Source organism: Hesperophylax consimilis, chromosome 29 (genome assembly GCF_061612785.1).
Source record: "Hesperophylax consimilis isolate HC1 chromosome 29, BYU_Hcon_1.0, whole genome shotgun sequence".
NCBI classification, from domain to species: domain Eukaryota; kingdom Metazoa; phylum Arthropoda; class Insecta; order Trichoptera; family Limnephilidae; genus Hesperophylax; species Hesperophylax consimilis.
In genome coordinates, this window is record NC_142864.1 from 18,895,426 (window position 1) to 18,915,450 (window position 20,025).

Genomic DNA, 20,025 nt, shown 5'->3' on the forward strand with positions numbered 1-20,025 from the left:
CCGGGTTCATGGGGTGAGGTTTGTCTAGGTCGTAGCGGTGGACACATTTGCCCACCCACTGCATGGCAGACCGGATCGGGAAACAATGGCTGAAGGAGACCTTTTGACCTCTCCAGCAGGTCTCTCTTGACCCATTAACTTTTGGACACGCTGACCCTAGATTACTACCCACCCCTTATAACTGTTCTCCTCTCCTTCCTTTTCTTAAAAAGATCATTCACACAGCATCTAGCCTACTCTGTGGAGCTAATGTTAAAAAAACTAGTGCTCACCTATATAATCTGTAAAGGTGACTTACTTGGCCAGCTTGGACAGTAGGGTGGAGCTCTTGTCCCGGGATAGGGGGTGCTCCAGAGGCTTCAGCTCGGGCTCTTGGGGGCCCTGCTCGAACATCTGGAAGCGAGACTTCACGTCCAGCGAGGCCAGCTCCTCCAGACCCAGATCTGGCTTTTCTGAAGCTATAACAATTAATTACAATTATTATAAACAAAAAAATAGTGGTGTACCGCAAGGTAGTCTTATTGGCCCTGTTTAATTTCATGTTTTATAAACGAAAAATCAACTGCTGTAAAGGTGTATTGCTACTTACAAGCTATTTCTATGTACATATAATAAACTATTGTCAACTATAATTTTACCCATTATTATTTTATTAATTATAATTATTAATATTGGCGTTTACTTGGTTAATGGTGGCAGAAGATTTTATATAATTATTTATGTGTTTTATTTTTGAATAACTTAATGAGTAACACCTCAAAATGTAAAATTTAATTATTGAAGACAATATTAGCGATTCCTAAACGAAAATTTGAAACTAAAGGACTCACATCGGTCCTAGATGTGTCCGTATCTTTTTCTGATTTTTGTGTTTCAGATTTTCGTTTGGGAATCGCTAATATAGTTTTCAATAATTAACTTATTTATTCTTTTTCCTGTGTTTCGTTAACTCTTGTGCATTATTAATGTCATTTTTACATGCTTAAAATTGGAATTTCTCAATAGAGATAAACTGTATTGTAAAAGCCCTCTGGGCATTTAAATAAAATAAATAAATTTAAAATGGCAGGAATTACATATACAGCATTAATCCGAAATAAATACCAATTTCTAATTATTGAAAATATATTATTTTAATTATTATTTTTTTGGTAAACTAATATATTATTTTATTTTATTTATTTATTTACGCCCTTGTGGCTTTTGCATAATACAACTGTGAATAACATTGATGTATAGAAATATGAATGTATAATATTAAAAAATAAGAGAGGAACAAAATTAATCATACAACAAATTTCACAACCATTGATGTAGGTTTTAAAAGTGTTAAGGTCATCGGCAAACAGATTATGTATACTCCTTTAAATTTTTTTTTTTTTTATAGTGAATACCTCACAAGAGTCCCAACTGCTCCCGTCTGGAGCCAGTGAGACTATGGCATCCCCAATTGGGGGATGTTGTGAGGCTGAAGGTAAGTGGGGAAGGGAAAGAGGAAGGTGGGGAAGTATCTGGCTATTCAGATCTAGTCACTAAACACGGCTAAAGCCATTTGGAGCAACGTTTCAATTCTGAATGGTGGTCTTACACCAGGGCGATACTGGTAGTATCTTCCACTCTGGAACGTGCCGCAAATATACTATATATTATTTTAATTAATTAATTGTGAAATAACACAAATTAATCAAATAAAATTTATTTGCGCACGCCGGGTTCGAACCCGCGACCTTCGGAATGGCAGTCCAATGCGTTACCACTGGACTATGCCGGCCGTCAAATGTTGTTACTCCTTTAAATATTGTTACAATATCATTGATAAATGTGAAAAATAATACAGGTCCCAATTGAGAACCTTGTGGAACTCTACTGAAAAACTCAAATTAATATAATTAATATAAATTATTTTTTTAGTTGAGATTTTATATGACCTTATAGAATGCTTTGCTAAAGTCTGTGAACACTTTATCTGTTTGGGAACATTTATTTATTATAGAGAAAGTAGCTGAAATTAAATTTTTGGGAGGAGTAGCAGGAGGTACAAATAGAGATAAATATGATATAGGTATAATCTTACCCCTGACTACATCTGGGGGCAGCTCCTTAGGGTGACTTTCACAGATGATCATTTGGTGCTTCTTTGGTCTTTCTGTTAACAAAGCAAACAATGTTGTAATAACAACTTTAGGAAAAGATATGATAGCAATTATAACAAATTTTTCATAACAGCCCCACGTTGGGCACCAATTCATAACACTGATCAATTACCATCTCTAAGGTTGGTAACTGATTCTGCTTTACGTATATTTTATTACAGCATTGATCTCCTGCCCATACTTGGGAGAAACTCAGACAAACACCCTTCCAAATTTGATATCGGCAGTACATACAAGAATAGATAATTTCTCTCATCCTCGTGTAAAATGGCTCACACGCCTTTCCATGTTAGTTAACTGTGGCCTCTTCAATTCCCCAATTAACAAATCCCTGCCTTAGCCCCCCTCACAATGTTGCCAGCCGGTGGAGATATGGTTCCCTTTACATTGTAAACGCAGGGGCAAACCAATCACTAAATAATAATTTTTGAAAACGGAGAAAAATTACACAATTATGCAACCCATTTACAAGAAATGGTCACATATTTAATTTCATCTAGCAGTAATTTAGCAACGGGCTGTTTTGTAAGACATTTACCCATATTCAAATACTTCTTTCCAGTGATATCGATTGATGCAGGCATGCAGCATGCAAATTTTAGATTAGCTCTTAATTGCGAATTTAGGAGAATGAGCCAAATATCAAATATATTCATTAAGTTTTCTAATAGGTAATGGCTTACTCTTTTCCTGTTCATCTTCCTCCACAGCCTTGGGGGCGAACAGCAGCTTGAAGTGCAGGTTACAGTAAACGTTGCTGAGATGGCTCTGGAAACCTTCCAGGCTGGAACAAAACACACTGTGTTAGACACAAACACAACCATGGAGTCTACAACATTAGCTGCCCAGAGAGGGTGTTACGTAATACAGTCTCCCTATTAAATTAAATAAGGCGTAGTTACCCCAACTTCCCCTCACAGCTAGTTGCGGCGTATTCAACACACGCGGCCAGATGGTCAAAATACGTGATCGGCACGGACCACCCAGGCTGCTAGAGTCAACACGGGCCGGCCCTAGGCGCGCTTCGCCAGTGCAGAACCAACCTTGGTCTAAACAACACTGTCGCTCGCGAAGGCGAAAAACTACTCGCGAACATGACTTGCATAATTACGCGATAACGAACGCGATCTCGTTCCAGTTTTCTAACTAGATGCATTTCGCTATCAATTACCAATCATGATTATTATCTCGGCTCAAACTAAACTCAATGGAGTCCCGTTCCCGTGTAAAATCCCGAGTGCATATCACCACATCAACAGTACCGCCGCTTTTGAGCGCGGGAAACCTGAGTCAACATGATGTACCGCATCTCAAGGCGAATCGTAAGCTTTCAACCTATCCCCTTTCTTGTGTTCAATTCTTGTAACTTCATGTAGAATCCACGCTTCATCCGGTCGTCGTCAATTTAGAGGAGAGAGTAGAAAGATCTATGTCACCCCTGTATTTCTCGAGATGATTAATATACCTTGTGCCTTTCTACCCATTGTATTATTATTGTGTGTTAACCTTTTCCAACCTCCTAACCGATGGACGAGCTAATGATTAAAGGAACTGCCTACCCCTGATAGTACACGAGTCTCATCTGCCTACCTTTTTACTGAGCTTAGCCAACTAATTACCTGGTTCGACTCCGGGTTAACCAACACTTAGCAAGGGAAAGATCTGTAATGTTAGAAGGAATGGAAATATATCAAATACCAGATACCAAATACCACAGACAACCTTTGAGATACTGTAGGAAAATACATGCGAAAGTAACAGACTCTGTTTAATGCCCTTATAGTCTCAATATTGGATTACTACAATAGTTTGTATGCTGGTCTGCATTCAAGCCATTTATGGTAGGATGTAGGGTCACGCTGTGCCAGTGGGCGACAACCTGGACGAAAGTGTTCTCGGAACACAAGGTTCATAAAAAGTCACTTATCCTTACTATCCCAGTGTTGACGCCCAATGACAATTAAATGAAATCTTAAAGCTTGATAGCTAAGAGAAATTGATGACGGGCATTTGACCGAGTTTGAAGGAACAATAAAGTCGGAGATAGAACCTTATCTTATAATTCTTTTCTCATGTGAAATCCACAGTTGCTTCTAAGTACTAAACCACACAACGCTTCTTTCCACTTCATGCAATAACACACGCAATCACCAGTTTATTTATCACTAAGCGACGACAAAGATTTAAGATGCCACGACATTTAAGTATGAGATTTTTAGCGGTAACACAACGAACTGTTGTAATTAACTACAAGATTTGGAATGGGCGCTTTTAATAATCCCACGGCTACAACACGGCAACAGCAGGCGTCGTCTCATTTCTTTTTCAAGTGATAATGATTGCATTTTTCCTATGGAGAAAGCAGCCAAACATACATTGTTTGTTTCACTATTATTTAGTGTGTAAGAAAGAGACGTAGCATTATTGTGATGAAGAATGAACTTTTATGCATTCGAGAATATCAAGAAGCGCCCAATGGCTAGTTTAAATTAATTACAATTGGACAACAATGACGGAGTATGTCCGTCTTCTTTCTTGATGTGAAACAGGAAGAAGATGGCAATATTAAGTAAAGGACGTAGGTATAGGAAGCAAGCTATGTCAATATTAAAGAGGGGAAAAGGTAGCGTAAAATATGTCCGTGACTACCTCAATGGCTTGTTGCACTCCTTGCAGCGGAAGCACTCCCGGTGCCAAGAGAGCTTCTCGGCCTTGATGCGCTCCATGGCATATACCGCCTTGCCGCAGGACTGGCAGGCGGGATTGGTGTCATGCTTCACCGACTCCTCGTGCTTAAGCTTTTTCTGAACTTTCTCGGAGCTTGATTTCTGCAAGACAAACAAAAAAAAATCATAGTATTACGTTCAATGGAATTAGGAACAGAATCATGACATCCAAGAAAACTTTTTGATTTAGTCAAGATACATTACTGAAGAATCGTGGCAAACTCAGAGACAGATCTCAGATCAGATCTGGGGACACCTAAGGCAGACATGGCATGATTAAGTGAATCAGATACTGGAGTCAGGCCATGTCAAGGTCAGAATAATAGAGAAGTATGTATGAGACGATGTAGGAATGTGAATTAGGCAAAGAGAGAGAGCCAAGACAGAGTTGTTTGGTAGTCCGTCCTCTCTGCCTACCCCTGCGGAGAAACGGCGTGATGGTAAGTTAGTTAACTTCCGCAGTTCTGCAGTACCTCTACGATGTTCACCGAAGGGGGGGTGCACTTATTCCCCGCCTGAAAAAAAAAAATTCTCTGAGGGCCTGTCATCTTTGGGGCACTGTGTAGGGGGTCTTTTTGAAGAGAGGAAAGTGCGAACTTGGGTCATGAAGAGTCTTGTTGTTTGTTGTTGACCCATGTTGTAGGAGGGAAGAATCACAGAGGCCAGCAAATCGTTCCACAGCCGAGCTGTTGAACTCAAGGACGCGTCATAGAAACAACCCATTCTCAACTGTGTACAAATGGTTGTGCATTTGGCATGATTCCCGACTGTGCACCGGTGTCGAAGGGATCAATTACGCTAGTTCCTCAAAGTATCTTCCATTGAAATACCAGTAGAACAAGGTCACTACACCCACTCGAAACCTGTGCCCTAAAGATTACAATCTGTTTGTTAAGACAGGAGAATCTATCAAACAATCCGCTATACTCTGCATAGAATCAAGGGTTTTTTCAGATATTTTAGATCTCCAGACTAGAAGTGGTTGCCAATTTCAACTGCGGAACGTTGTACAGGGTAATGAGAATTATGCACTATTAACCCTTGATTTACCCGGTAGGTCCCTGGGACACCATTGAAAACTTTCAGCGCTGATAAAACCATTCGTTTTTGGAATTACAAATTGTGCGTTCCAGTACCTTCACGCAGTGACGCGCCAAACGCGAGGGAGAGCGGACGTCGATGTGTGTGGCTCCGATAGGTAAGTAATCACGCTAGTGGAGTCCGTGGGACTCCACCGGGGTAATAATATTACAGTTTAAGCTTCCTTAATAAAAGGCCGTGATTCTATAATTTTAAGTAAAAACCTATGCCATTGTAAAACCAAATACATAATAAACAAATGTGACTAGCATTTCATTTAAAAAAGTGTTTTATTTCATGTTAAATTAACGATTTTATTTCCGGGAGTCCTGGGGACTCCTCCAGGTAAATTGTGTATGTATGAAGTCACCGGGTAAATCAAGGGTTAAAGTACCAGGCCCTGTACCGGTACAGTACGCTCAGCTTCTGAGAGGTTAACTTAACTCTGGCTTCAATGGAGGCACCGTGCCTGAGCTGGTTACTTAAGAGTCTCAAGGCACGATGGCAAGATTGTGGTAATCCAGCCAGTCGACAGCATCGGGAGTCACTTGGTTCAGCACCAATATGCCATTGGGAAGCTTGTGCAGTGGACAACCAACAGGAATAAAACTAATAACAAATACTCACAACAGACACATTTTTATCGTCCTTCTTGGACTTCTTGCGATGCAGCGAGTGTGACTTCTTGACGGCGGAGGAAGAGCTGGTCACGGAGCTGGACACGGTGCTGGAGCTGGTCACCTTCATCTCCGAGAAGGTCTCCGTCCGCATGGCTGAGGTCTCCATCATCTGCGTGGAATTCATTGCAGGCTGGGCTAGTTAGCGCTGCAAACAAATACACAACTATAATTTAAGACTTCCCAACGGCAAAGTGTAATGGTAATGAAACAGTGGATGAAATCTATGATTTAAAGCAGTTATAGCATATATGGAATGGAATAGGGTCCCATAATATGGAATGGGGTCCCAGTAGCGGGGAGGTAGGTGCAGTCCACAATGGAGTTCTGGTACCTACCGGCCTGCTGCAGCATTGCGGCATGGAACTGGCTGAGGAAGGATGAAAGTAAACTGAATGCTGTAGAAATAATATCCCTGAGCGGTATGTGTGGTAAAAACATGTACGTGGTTGTATGAGAAATGTAGAGATTTGCAAGTAAGCGTAATGAGTAAAATTAAGAAAGGTACACTTAGGGCCCGTTCCCACTTCCGTTTTCAAATCGGAGGCGGGTCCCGTTTTAAAAACGGACGGCCAATGGCCCTGTTCACACTACCGTTTTAAAAACGGATCCGTTTTAAAAACGGACCATACTCTACGAAAAAAAATAATTGTCGATTCAACAAAAACATGTTATTTGCTCATTATTCAGTAATGGTGCGCAATGGACGACGATGAAGCTCTTGTTGTCATGTGGTACTTATTAAATAGAAGGAAAAAAGTGAAAAGAAAATTTTGAGTACACCCAATCATAGCCGAATGATTTTCTGTAGGAATTTTCCAAGTGTTAATTGGTGAGTTAAGAAGTGATGAACTAAAGTTCTTTAATTATTTTAGAATAATAATGAATGGATTATTTATATTGCGCCGTTTTCACCATGAAAAATCACCTCAAGGGCGCTTAATGGCTTAAGAGAATGTCTATCACTTCCTTTAACCATCTACTGGAATGAGTTTCAGAGAGCTTAACATATCAAAATACAAAATTGAGAAAGTGCATTTGTCCTGAAGAAAGGCTATCGATATTTTAAAGTAAGAAAACAATAAACACTCAAATATTTTTTATTATGTGTTTATTTAACTAATACGCTCTTCCGTGCATCTCATTAAAGCTTTAAAATTTAAAAAAAAGTAAACTTAAATAAAATAAAATAAAAATTTTGATGTACAAAAGTTGTGTACACCAAGTGTTTTGTTTTTATTTAGTTAAAGATAAAATATTACCATACTCTTTCTTCGACCAGTGGTATTAAATTTTCGGGATTTATTTCCTTATCCATTATTGTAGTTTTGATTTATTTACTTAACAAAATAACCAAATACAAGCACGCAGCGTGCCTGCTTCCTTGCGACAGGGAGCGGGCGGGGAGGGGTCGGGGTTTGGCGGGGACTCTGCCGGAACGACTGGACGACAAGTGTGAACAGCTCCATACAACACTATGAGCGAGCGTGTGCCGACACGATTTGAAAACGGACGCGCTGCGTAGGCGAGCCATCCGACAAAAAATGTCGGATCCGTTTTCAAATCGTGTCGGACAAGTGTGAACAGCTCCATACATCCACTACAGCCACTAGGGCATCCGATTTTAAAACGGGACCCGCCCCCGATTTGAAAACGGAAGTGGGAACGGGCCCTTAGATAGTTTGAGACACCCTAGGAAGTATGGCACGACCAAGTGACCCAAGTTCTTGTGCTGGGCCATGTCAAGAGTCAGAATAAGTCATATGCTTGACTTTCTCGGTGTAAAGCGATACAGAGAGATGACAGTTGTGTAAAAAAACACATATTGTGGGTTAATCTCCCTCTCACATCTCTGTATCCGTAATTTTTCTACTCGGTTAACAATAAACCACATAATCTATCTCGGAGTAACATTTATATGAATACCAGTACCTTATACTAATAGTGGTATAAACCGTATAATAACAATACAACAGGGGGTATTGTGAAACATTGTAAAAACGTTATTAGAAGGGTATGCATGAAACGATGTATGAATTTGAATGAAGCAAGGAGTGTGTGTCAAGACCAAGTGGTTTGGCGGTCCATTATCTCTGCCTACCCCTGCGGTAAACGGCGTGATAGTTAGTTACTTAGTTATATATAATTCAGAGAAACATTCCTTACCCATTCATTTCCTTATGTGAACACATTAACTGCATATTTACACTTGTCATTAGACGGTGCCAAGTCTCCGTTAGACGATGGAATTTGGAATGCAAATATAATTTGCTTGTATTTACATCATATATTCAATGGTGTACTTTCATTAGTGTACAAATAATCTCAGATTCTGCGATCTATACCGTTTAAAAGAAAATTGATGTACACAGTTCATTTTTGAGGTATTGCATTACCTATTTTTATAGCCAAGGTTTCGGACAGCATTACAGTGTCAAGTGTTAAATGTTACACATCTGTCTTGATGATGGACACTGTAATGCTGTCCGAAATGTTGGTTAAAGAAGGAAGTAGCGCAACACGGCATAATACCCCAAAAATATATTACAATAAGACTCAGCATAACTTAACTGTGTATGTGTATCAAAGAAGTCAATTGTTAACAAAAAAAAATTCAATCAGTTTAAAAAACCTTCTTTTGCACCGGTCGATGAACTTGATAATCTGTTCTAGAAAGAATGTTGATAAAATTCACCAGAAAGGAAATATTGAGATTAATTTGTACCCACGGACACGCCCAAAATGCACTTCTATCAGATTTTCTCTTCAGTGTTGTACATGGAAACTGTTTTTCCATCATAATATTGATAACTCTCAAACGAAAAATGTGAAATAGAAAAATATTCAGTCGCATTTAGGAAATAAACACAGGACTTCAGCCTTGTCGGGGCTATGCTCTACCACTGAGCTAATTCGACCTATCCCCTTCAGTCGTATTTAACTGTATCATACTTCGATTAAGAACTACCAACATTTTCTTAATGCATGTTTTTTCGCTGCTATCTTTATACGTGATTGCAAGATTCTACCTGAATTTAATTGCGATCTTGATAGTGTCTTGGATAGTACCTATTTTTATTTTTAACTATCTGTACTCCGCCACTCGTTGCTGTGGTACAGCATGACGGTGCAGATAGAGAAATAATAGAGCGTTTTGCTTTTACGTCCAACGGAAGATACATTTTTTTACTTGTCGTATTTGACATCTAAATAATATAGGTATATAAAAACACACGCATATTCGATTGCAACATTGTGTCAAAATTTCAAAGCAATCGGTGAAGATCTTCGGAGATTTAAGATTTCGAATAAATGAACATTGACATTTTTATTTATATAGATAAGTGACATCTATTGACTTTCTTAAAAGATATGTTTTTTACACCCCTATTGAAGCAAATCAGTTTACAATCATAATATTATTTTAGTGATCGTGATTGTAAAAAGGAAAAAAAGTTTCAAGGGGAACACATCCAAAGGGACGCCCAAGACAAAGTTGCAAAGTATCTCTGGTCAGGTGCGGGGGCTCCATCGAAGCCAAGTTAGTAGCCTCACAGAAGCTGGGTGTACTGTACCGGGCCCGCAGTACTGCAGACAGTAACTGCTGATCCTGTACAATTTGCAATTTGCAAGTGAACCGCAATATTTAATTTGGCAGCCATCGCGGCTCCCCAAATACTTGAAAAGAAACTTGTAAGACTCTGTGCAAAAACGGGCAGTCCGATCAATCAATCCAATAGATTGATTGATTAGACATGCGGATTGCAATCTTTAAAGCATATGCGTCAGGCGGGAATTCTGTCCTAGTTGTATCGATATTTTAATGGAAGATGCTTTGAGGAACTAGCGTTGTTGATTCCTTCAGCACCGGTGTATGGTCTGGAAACACGCCAAATGCGTGTCCAACATTTGTACACGGTTGACATTTGCCACATGGATCTTCTATGAGCTACTACTAATACATATGGTTCCCATGAGCATTTAGGCCATAGGCCTATTGTGCTATCTCCCATTTTACCTCAATCCTTAAACAGTCACCCGGTCCCTTTTATAAAGTTCACCAGGGCTGTCATTGGATATGTGGCTATGTCTTCTGGTTCCACAATGTGTCTTCCCAGGTCTCATCTCTCCTCTCCTCATCTCTCTCTTGGTTCCCCAAAGGCCCCACAAGGGAAGAGAGCCTCATTTTTCCTCTCCATTCCCCTTTGGTTCCGTGACGGCCCCACAAGGGAAGAGTCCACGGAGGTGGCCTCATCTCTCCTCTCCACTCCTCTTTGGTTCCCTAAAGGTCCCCTACTAATAAGCAAAGTTGGGGGAATCAACTGCAGAGGCTGGACCTTCTATGGATGGAAGCCGCCGTATGATACACCACAAAGCGTTTACTTCATAATATATGATAAATTAAATATCTTCTTTTATATAATTGTCTCCCAATCATTCAACATTCCACCTCTCTAAAGCTCTCCGAACATCTCCGGGAAAGTCATCATCAATATCAATTGTTCCATCAATTTGGCAATTGAAGCGATTGACAACTAGTCGAAATTTCATGTGACGATAATTTAAAATGAGCGCCTGGACAAACATAGCCTAAAACACTCCCCGGGAGAAGATCAATGTCAATTGTCAATAGTTACATCAATTTATATAGTAATTGCGGCCACCGAAGCCATTGACAAATTATTTATTGAAATTTCACATGATGTGTTTTTTGATTGAGTGCATAGACAAGTACCATTGAAGCAGCATAATGATCGTTTAGCTGTGTGATTGACAATTGTTTGTTCAATTGCTCTATCTATATAGCCCGATGGAATTCAGTTTCATCGTGGAAGGAGATTTTTTAACTAAAAAATGCGAGACGATGTTCCGAGAGAGTCCTGCCTGAGAAATCAAAAGGTCTGCCTCAACTATTCTCTCCCGATCCGTCCTGCCACGCAGTTGGTGGACTGACAGTTGATAAACCTTACCCTATGAACCCCGGGCACTCCTGAGGAGTCACCAAACATAGCAAACAACTTGGGATAATTGATTAAATCGCGATCGTCCATAGTTATGGATAGTAAAATCAATAGATTATCACTGTATTCGCACACTCGGCACAGTTTTGCTGACATCCACGAAGCAACTGGAGCGAAAAAACAGGTCAACTGAAGTTCCGTCAATCACACTTCAATGCACATTGTCAATTGACATTGATCTCCCGACCCCATTAATCTGAACTCCAATTTGCCAAATTATTTAGAAATAATATGTGATATTAATATGTCATCCCTTTCCTATTTATTGAAACGATGGTCAAGAACACCCTTGAACAGCGAAAGTCAGAAACATTTACAAAGAAATGTCACTCGACAGCAAAGATATTTGATTTGGGAATCTTCTAAAGAACTTCATTAATTCTAGAAACGTGTAAATGTAATCAATGATGAAATGGGAGTGGGTGGGAAGCCCACGTGAAGATGTGGGATTAGTTATGAATCCAACAAAACACCCATAAAAAAATACCTTAGTAAGACCACAAGAATAGCTTTTAAAAACTTGCTGTCTGAAATGACTTGAAATGTATTTTAAAGTGCTTCACGTGGATTTGAAGAGACAAATTGTAATAGAAATGCTGTCTTTATTCATAAGTTGAGAAATTATTATATTTTTTTGTATACTATGTGAATAAGCACAGAGTTCCAACTGACTGTGGACTATGTGATCCCCGGTTATGTTCTGGGGCTACAATTCATAGAAACATTCACTCACCCAAGCATGGACTTCTTTAAATCTTGCTTAAGGTTAAACGCGACGCTCGTTATAATCTACGCGTTCGTATATGGCATTAATTAATTTATTTTATTAAAATACGCTTTTTGTAAGTATTGATTTACAATATTAAGGCTATGCACTATGTCGTATAATATTTTAAATTGAGTCGCTATCAATAACAACCCTTACGTAGATGGCGATAAGGTTTAAATTCCCGCTTAAAACCATCCGCCTGTTTTGATTTATGCAAGAAAAAAACATGGCCAAAAGGTGCCTTTTATTTTATTTTGTGGATGTTCAGGCATAAATATTTTTTTTTTTTTATCATTTTATAAATAACTTAATTTGCTACATTATACAATAAAATCATAACCGAAAATGGGTTCGTAAGTAAGAGATTTTTAACTTTAAAGCAGTTTTCATAGGCCTTAATACATTATTTTTTTCTGGGCTTATAAAAAGACTTACATATATAAAAAATACTCGATTATTTCAAAGGCCAAGATGTATTCTACTCGCAGTATTTAATTAAAGCATCTGAAACATTTCTAGGCGACCAAATTTTCAAACCAAAAACACATGATTTTGCATTACTACGTATGGCATCGCCTTAAGATAAATTATTTGTTTGCGCCTGTACATTGGATTGAATCATCGGTACAATATTGTATTTGTATGCCTTTCTCGAAAGAATTGAGTTTTTAAACGTACAAAACTATTAATTCATATTCATATGTACAGGTGCAAACAAATAATTTGTCTTAATATTGTAAAGTAATACCTTGCAAAAAGCGTATTTTAATAAAATAAATTAATTAACGCCATCTATATAAGTGTAGAATATAATGAACGTCGCATTTAACCTCAACTTCCGTGATCGATTGGTAAATGTTGTTTCAATGTTTGCCCATCTTCAAAGATGAAGACGAAAGAATATAATATAAGCATGACAAGTTAACCAGTGTTCTGGACTGTATGAGAAACCACATTGTTTATAACAACATCTTGTACAAATATGCACATCTCTTCAATTACCCAGATTTCATTGAAAAAATAGAGCATACATAATTCTGTACTTTCAGCAGGCCACAAGTAAATGGTGAAATATTCTACTCTGTTGAGTCAAATCTATTCATGTTCAAGTACTTTTTCATTTTACATAAATAGTACCTGTGTATGAAATGTTCCGGGCTTCGGTCTGCAGGGTGTAGATTGTCCTGATGATAGCCAATATTTGATAGGAGAGAGCACCAGAAGAAATACATATACGGAAAATTACTTTTTACATACTTACACTTTCTGCCTTTTATGCAATAATATTATAATGTAATAACTATGCATCAGATTATAATAGAACTAGATGTCGTGTACCTGGCATCACTCGGGGACTTATATGGTTAGGGGTAAAGTTTTGAGATATGCAATTCCGTAGTACATACATTATTTAGATGTATCTCACAAGGTTTAGCCAGAGTTAGCAATGTAAGCATGATACATTTTACAGTTACAGCGTTAGCATTTTTTTTTACGACTTCTATAAAACATAGACTTTTCTCTACTTTCTATAAATATAATATGCATGTACAGGGTTTTCTAATAAGAGGTGTTATTTTGAATAGCCCTCTATTTCAGTAGATGTTACTTTCGAAGCTGTCATTTTTTGACATTTGACAAGTAGAAACTACGCCATTAATAAAAATGGAACGATACACGCTTCAACATTACATTTCATTCATTTCACAATCAAATGCCACATTTGTAATTCTTTTCTTTAAAATATTTCTACGTTTTTAACTGTGACATGTTATCATTGTTTATGGTATATTCATACCGTTGATATTAAATAAATAAATAAATAAACAACGCATTGAAATTATTAAAATTCACTTGAGTGAATCAAATGCAAATCATCTTGAGTTATGAGGCCCATTTCCACCTCGGTGGCTTCGTCAACAAGCAAAATTGTCGCATCTCGGAAAACCCAAGAGATATTGTTAAAAAGCCTCTCTATCTTCAACATGTGACTGTTTGGTGCGGTTTATGGTCCGGCGGAGTCATTGGATCTTACTTTCCCAAAATGAGGCTGGAGCAACAGTTACGGTGAATGGATTGCGCTATCGAGAGATGATTAATGATTTTTTATGGCCGGAATTGGATGGTATTGATCTGGACAACGTTTACTTTCAACAAGACGGTGCTACGTGCCACACAAGCAATGTAACCATTGATCTTTTACAATTGAATATCAAAATAACATCTCTTATTGGAAAACCCTGTATTGTATATATAAACCTTTCGGAAAAAATTCTCTAAATAATAGTAAAAACTCTGTCAAAATATGTTGCGTAGTTTAGAAGAACTAAGCGCACAAACAGACAGATGCGGATAGCGACTTTATTTTATACTATTTAGAGATATGCACTATCAATTATTATGAATCCTAGTCGTAAGCCAGATGTATTAAATATTTAATAAATATTTTTGTACAGCGCCCTTCAGATGATTTTTCACGAAAACAGCGCTACATAAATTAGCCAAATATTACTATTATTATTTAAAATGGCGACATAAGCATGCAAATATGCATTGTTAATGACCAAAATATGCCTAAATTATATGATAAAAAAAGGAATAGGTCTTTTGGAATGTTGTTTTGACGCCAGGTAGGAATGCTGTTCTTGTTATACGGGTATTTCAATGAAGCATGCCCGAGGAACTAGCGTCATTGATCCCTTCAGCACCGGTGCATAATAGGGAAACATGACAAACGCGCGCCCCAACAGTTGTCATTTGTCACATGAGAACGACGCATTCTTGAACTCAACAGCTCGGCTGTGGAATAATTTGCCGGCCTCTGTGTTTCCTCCCTTCTACAACATGGCTTACTTCCTCTCTTCAAAAAGACCCTCTACATCTCATCTTCAAAGATGACACAGGCTCTAAGGGAAATTATTTTCTTTAGGGCCTCCTGTGTGAAGTTAAGGCGATGCCATACGTAGTAATTCAAAATCATGTGTTTTTGGTTTGAAAATTTAGTCGTCTAGAAATGTTTCAGATGCTTTAATTAAATACTACGAGTAGAATACATCATGACCTTTGAAATAATCAAGTATTTTTTAGATAAGTCTTTTTATAAGCCCAGAAAAAAATTGTGTAAAGGCCTATGAAAACTGCTTTAAAGTACAAAATCTCCTACTTACGAACCCATTTTCGGTTATGATTTTATTGTATATTGTAGCAAATTAAGTTATTTATAAAATGATAGAAAGAAAATTAAATATTTATGCCTGAACATCCACAAAATAAAATAAAAGTTACTTTTTGGCCATGTTTTTTTCTTGCACAAATCAAAACAGGCGGATGGTGTTAAGCCGGAATTTAAACCTTATCGCCATCTACGTAAGGGTTGTTATTGATAGCGGCTAAATTAAAAATATTACACGACGTAGTGCCTTAATGTAAAAAAAAAATGGTTCTTAGGCAAAATCGACCATTTCCAATTTTAACAGCTCACAGTTTGAAGAATTTTAAGACTAAAATAGGCATTAATGACAGAAAAATGCTCAAATATGCATTACGCACGTGTAAATGCATATAATCCGATGCCTATTAATAATTATACGGGACTTGAAGTATCAAGTTTACCCGGCAGACTTTAACCAGCAATTCTTGAGCTTAATTGGAGTAAAAACGTAGTTGGCATTTTGGTCTTTGGTGACAATAAAAACAGATCTTTATTTCTTTTACATATCGTCACCGACAAAACCTAATGCCGACACTCTTGCACCAAGCGATATGCAGCATCCCGTCATGCACCATCCCGTACACATAGACAGTAAGGAAAAGTGCAAATCACTTAATATATATCACATCAAAGCGTATGATGTATATGTTTTTGAAACAAGATTATTGAGCCTGGGCTCATCTAAGGTTTTTATCATTGTTTACATTATTTAAACAAACCATGCTTTTTTAGTTATCCATAATGTTATGAGGATAAGGGAAAAGTGCAAAACAAAACACAAATATCCTACAAAATGCTTTATTTCATTTAAAAACAAACACAACACAAACTTAAGTTTATTATAAAAATAATGTTAATGTTAATTCATACAGTTAAATAAAATAAAAATCAAATCAGAGTTATGTAATTATAATTTTTTGTTAGTAAACTCAATTTGTTTGGTTTTCCAAGTTTTAATGCTAAAATTATGCATTTGTTTCATCTGAGATATAGCTAAAGAAAGTTTTCCCTTATGTTAGGTAACCTCCGATAGGATAGGGCACCTAAATAAAAACATTAGATAAGTGGTTTTTTAGCCAAATCTTCACATTTTAAACTAAAGTTACAAAATTGCATACATATTTTCATATTATATAACCTATGTTTTATGATTGTTTTTCCTGTCAGCTGATCAAATGTGTTCAAAAGCTGAAACGCATCGAAAATCTGCGATTAACGAGGGGGGCCATTCAATGTCAAATAATAAAACGATACTGATCGACAATTTAATATTTATCAAATGTGACAAGAGTTTGAAATACCCTAACCTAAGTACTTACTACAATAGTATAATGCTTACTAATAATAGTACAATAAGTAAATAAATATACTCTTATAAACAATATACTTAGTATATTATTATTTATACTCTTATAAACAATAATATACATTAGTTTTAGCATCGCTTTCCTATACCATGAATGAAACAACCCAGTCTTAGTATACTTTGAAAAATTTTGAATCTTTTAATTTATCAATTTCTCTTTTGACAGTAATAAAGTTATTTGTTATTTGTCCAATGAAGATGACATTACAACACCAAGACAACAACAACACACATGCAAAAATATCCATGTTTTTCACTGAGACAGCAATAAATTGAATGAAAAATAACAAAACCTAAAAAAGCTATAAGATACAATAAAAGTTAACATAATACTTATGCAAGAACATTTTTATGCTACGGAATAATAAATTGAAACGACAATGCCTATTATAGTGCCAATTTCTTGATATGACGAAGGCTCAGTAACCTGGGGAGTTGGATACCGTGTTGTGGAACCAGGATTCATGGCCATACTCCCAATGACAATAACTAACTAACTCTATCAGCCTTTCCATCTCTCGTAACAATGACAATTCTGCTGAAATTCATTAAAGTGACATCTCTATCAGCCTTTTCATCTCTCGTAACAATGACAACTCTGCTGAAATTCGTTAAAGGGACATCTCTATCAGCCTTTCCATCTCTCGTAACAATGACAACTCTGTTGAAATCCGTTAAAGGGACATTTCTATCAGCCTTTCCATCTCTCGTAACAATGACAACTGTGCTGAAATTCGTTAAAGGGACATCTCTATCAGCCTTTCCATCTCTCGTAACAATGAAAACTCTGCTGAAATTCGTTAAAGGGACAGGGCTGCTGTCAGGTAAAATTGTAAGAACACAAAATATGGCCTGAGTGCTTATGAGAGACTGTCTTTGTATCAATAATAATATGTACATAACGAGAAGTTATAAATTGAGACATTTATAGGCCATAAATTCATTTAGAGATGACATCCACACAGGAAACTTGGTAACTTTCCAATTACGACATATCCATGAGAAATTTTACCCGAAATAAATTAAGTGACTACAGTACTCCAGAAATTTTATTATTTTTGTTAATTTATAATGCTTAGGAAAACTCTGATGTCAATTTTCAGCAAACTAAACAATAAACAATATAAAAGAACCCTAAAACAGAAAATTGAAAACCCTAACTAACTAACCACCATGCCGTTTCACCTAAGGGTCAGGCAGAGAGGATCGTCTGGGACACAACTCTGTGTTAGCACACACTCCTTGCTTCATTCAAATTCATACATCCTTTTCTTTTATTCTGACTCTTGACAGAACCCCTCAGAAGAATTTGAGATAAAGTTTCAAAACTTACAATACAAGACCAATGACATCCGCCATGTTTGATTTTATTAGTATGATATGACTGGTTTGTGGAAAGGTTTTGTGTTAATCTAAATATGAACAAATTATTTAAATAACCCAAACTAAGAATCTATTATAATATTAATACTATTTAGATGATTTTAACATGCACCTAATTTGTGATACCGCCAACGTAAATAGTTATTTTTTGTAGTAATTAAGTTGAAACAAAGTGTTATTTCAATAATTTGGGCGCATTTAGAAATATGCAGAGTAAGGAAATGCAATGTCTTCCTCAGGCATCCCCGACTTCTTCTACATCCACTCTAGCGTAACAACTATATTCTCCTAACACACCTTTAACCACATGTATACCATATATCTATTTGATTGTAGAAAGAAAAATATATATAAGGCAAACTGCCCAAGTCATTCTCATTTGAGTTATGGTGTGAGGCTGATGGAAGTTAGATGGATAGGAGAAGAGGAAGTGGAAGGTTAGGAAGTACCTAGCTAATCAGATCAGGTCACTAAACATGGCTAATGAGCGATACTAATTTTGAACAAAGAAAATATGAACTGCACAAGAGAAAGGTTTGGAAGTGTGTGGCTATTTAGATTCTGAATGGTAGTCTCAAAGTTCTCTCAACAGGGCGATACTGAGAGTATCTTCCACAGTGAAATATTAACGAGAGGGTTTCTGCTACAAATAAAATATAGAATGACATGTCAGATTCAGATCTGGTTACTGAACATAGTTAAAACCATTACGAGGAATGTTTAGAATGAACAAGGGTGATACTGAGAGGTACTCGAATAAAGAAAATAAAAAACACTGCTGAAACTATTTAAAGCTTCTCAATTATTGTGCTCTTTCGGCAGGGTAATACAAATTATCCACACTATCTACAGATCTAGAACAAAGAGCAAATATGCAAGGCGATTCTGACGGTAACTTCCACATTGAAATGTGAACGATAGATTTTCTGATGTGAATACCGCACAAGAGTCCCAACTGTTCGGTCTAGTCACCAAACACGGCTAAAGCTATTTCAAGCAACATTTAGATTCTGATTCTGGTGGTCTTACACCAGGGCTATACTCAGAGTATCTACCACTTGCACAAAGAAGATATAAACTGACACGAACAAAAACAAATTGTATTTTGGCGACAAAACTAAAATAAATAAACTCCGTCCACATACGCGACTAATCGGGAAAATGTCCGGTCTAATTTTAAAACCAGGAAAAGATCACGCATGTTGTTTTTTACAATCAAAATTAAATCAATTCGGGCTGTTAGTAGCAAAATGCAATGGCGACACTCGAACTAAAACTTTATAACTTACTATTTTAACAAAAAAACACGGCCGACGAACGTTATTTAACTTTAAAATTAATAAATTCACACAGCACAGTCCATTGACACTCTCAGCACAACTTTGTCAAAATAAATGAGTGAAAGAAAACTAGAAAAGTAAAATGTTGCCAGTCTGATAAAATTTTAAATATATAATACTCCAAAACTCAAAAACATTTAAATTACTCAAAAGCTGCTTTAAAAAAGTGTTTAAAATAAAAAAAATCACAGGTGAAATTTGCAAATTTCTTTAACGTATACTTTAAGAATTTTAAATGTGTGTTTTAAAGCATTTTTCAATGTTTTTTGACGTAATGTTGCCAGTATTGCGTTTTTTCG

The 20,025-nt window shown here is 37.0% G+C and overlaps 1 protein-coding gene across 1 annotated transcript in view; it reads right to left on the minus strand.

The window, feature by feature from the left end:
* The window catches only part of LOC149409951 (uncharacterized), a 33,188-nt gene extending 13,393 nt beyond the window's left edge, over positions 1-19,795 (minus strand). Inside the window, exons 1-6 of the mRNA XM_089649370.1 lie at positions 19,676-19,795; positions 6,587-6,784; positions 4,803-4,981; positions 2,837-2,937; positions 2,075-2,146; positions 299-458 (exon numbers count right to left, since the gene is read on the minus strand). Coding sequence (XP_089505496.1) covers positions 299-458; positions 2,075-2,146; positions 2,837-2,937; positions 4,803-4,981; positions 6,587-6,763 — 689 coding nt within the window. The 5' untranslated portion in view covers positions 6,764-6,784; positions 19,676-19,795. The remainder of the gene's footprint in view (positions 1-298; positions 459-2,074; positions 2,147-2,836; positions 2,938-4,802; positions 4,982-6,586; positions 6,785-19,675) is intronic.
* Between the last annotated feature and the right edge of the window lie 230 nt (positions 19,796-20,025).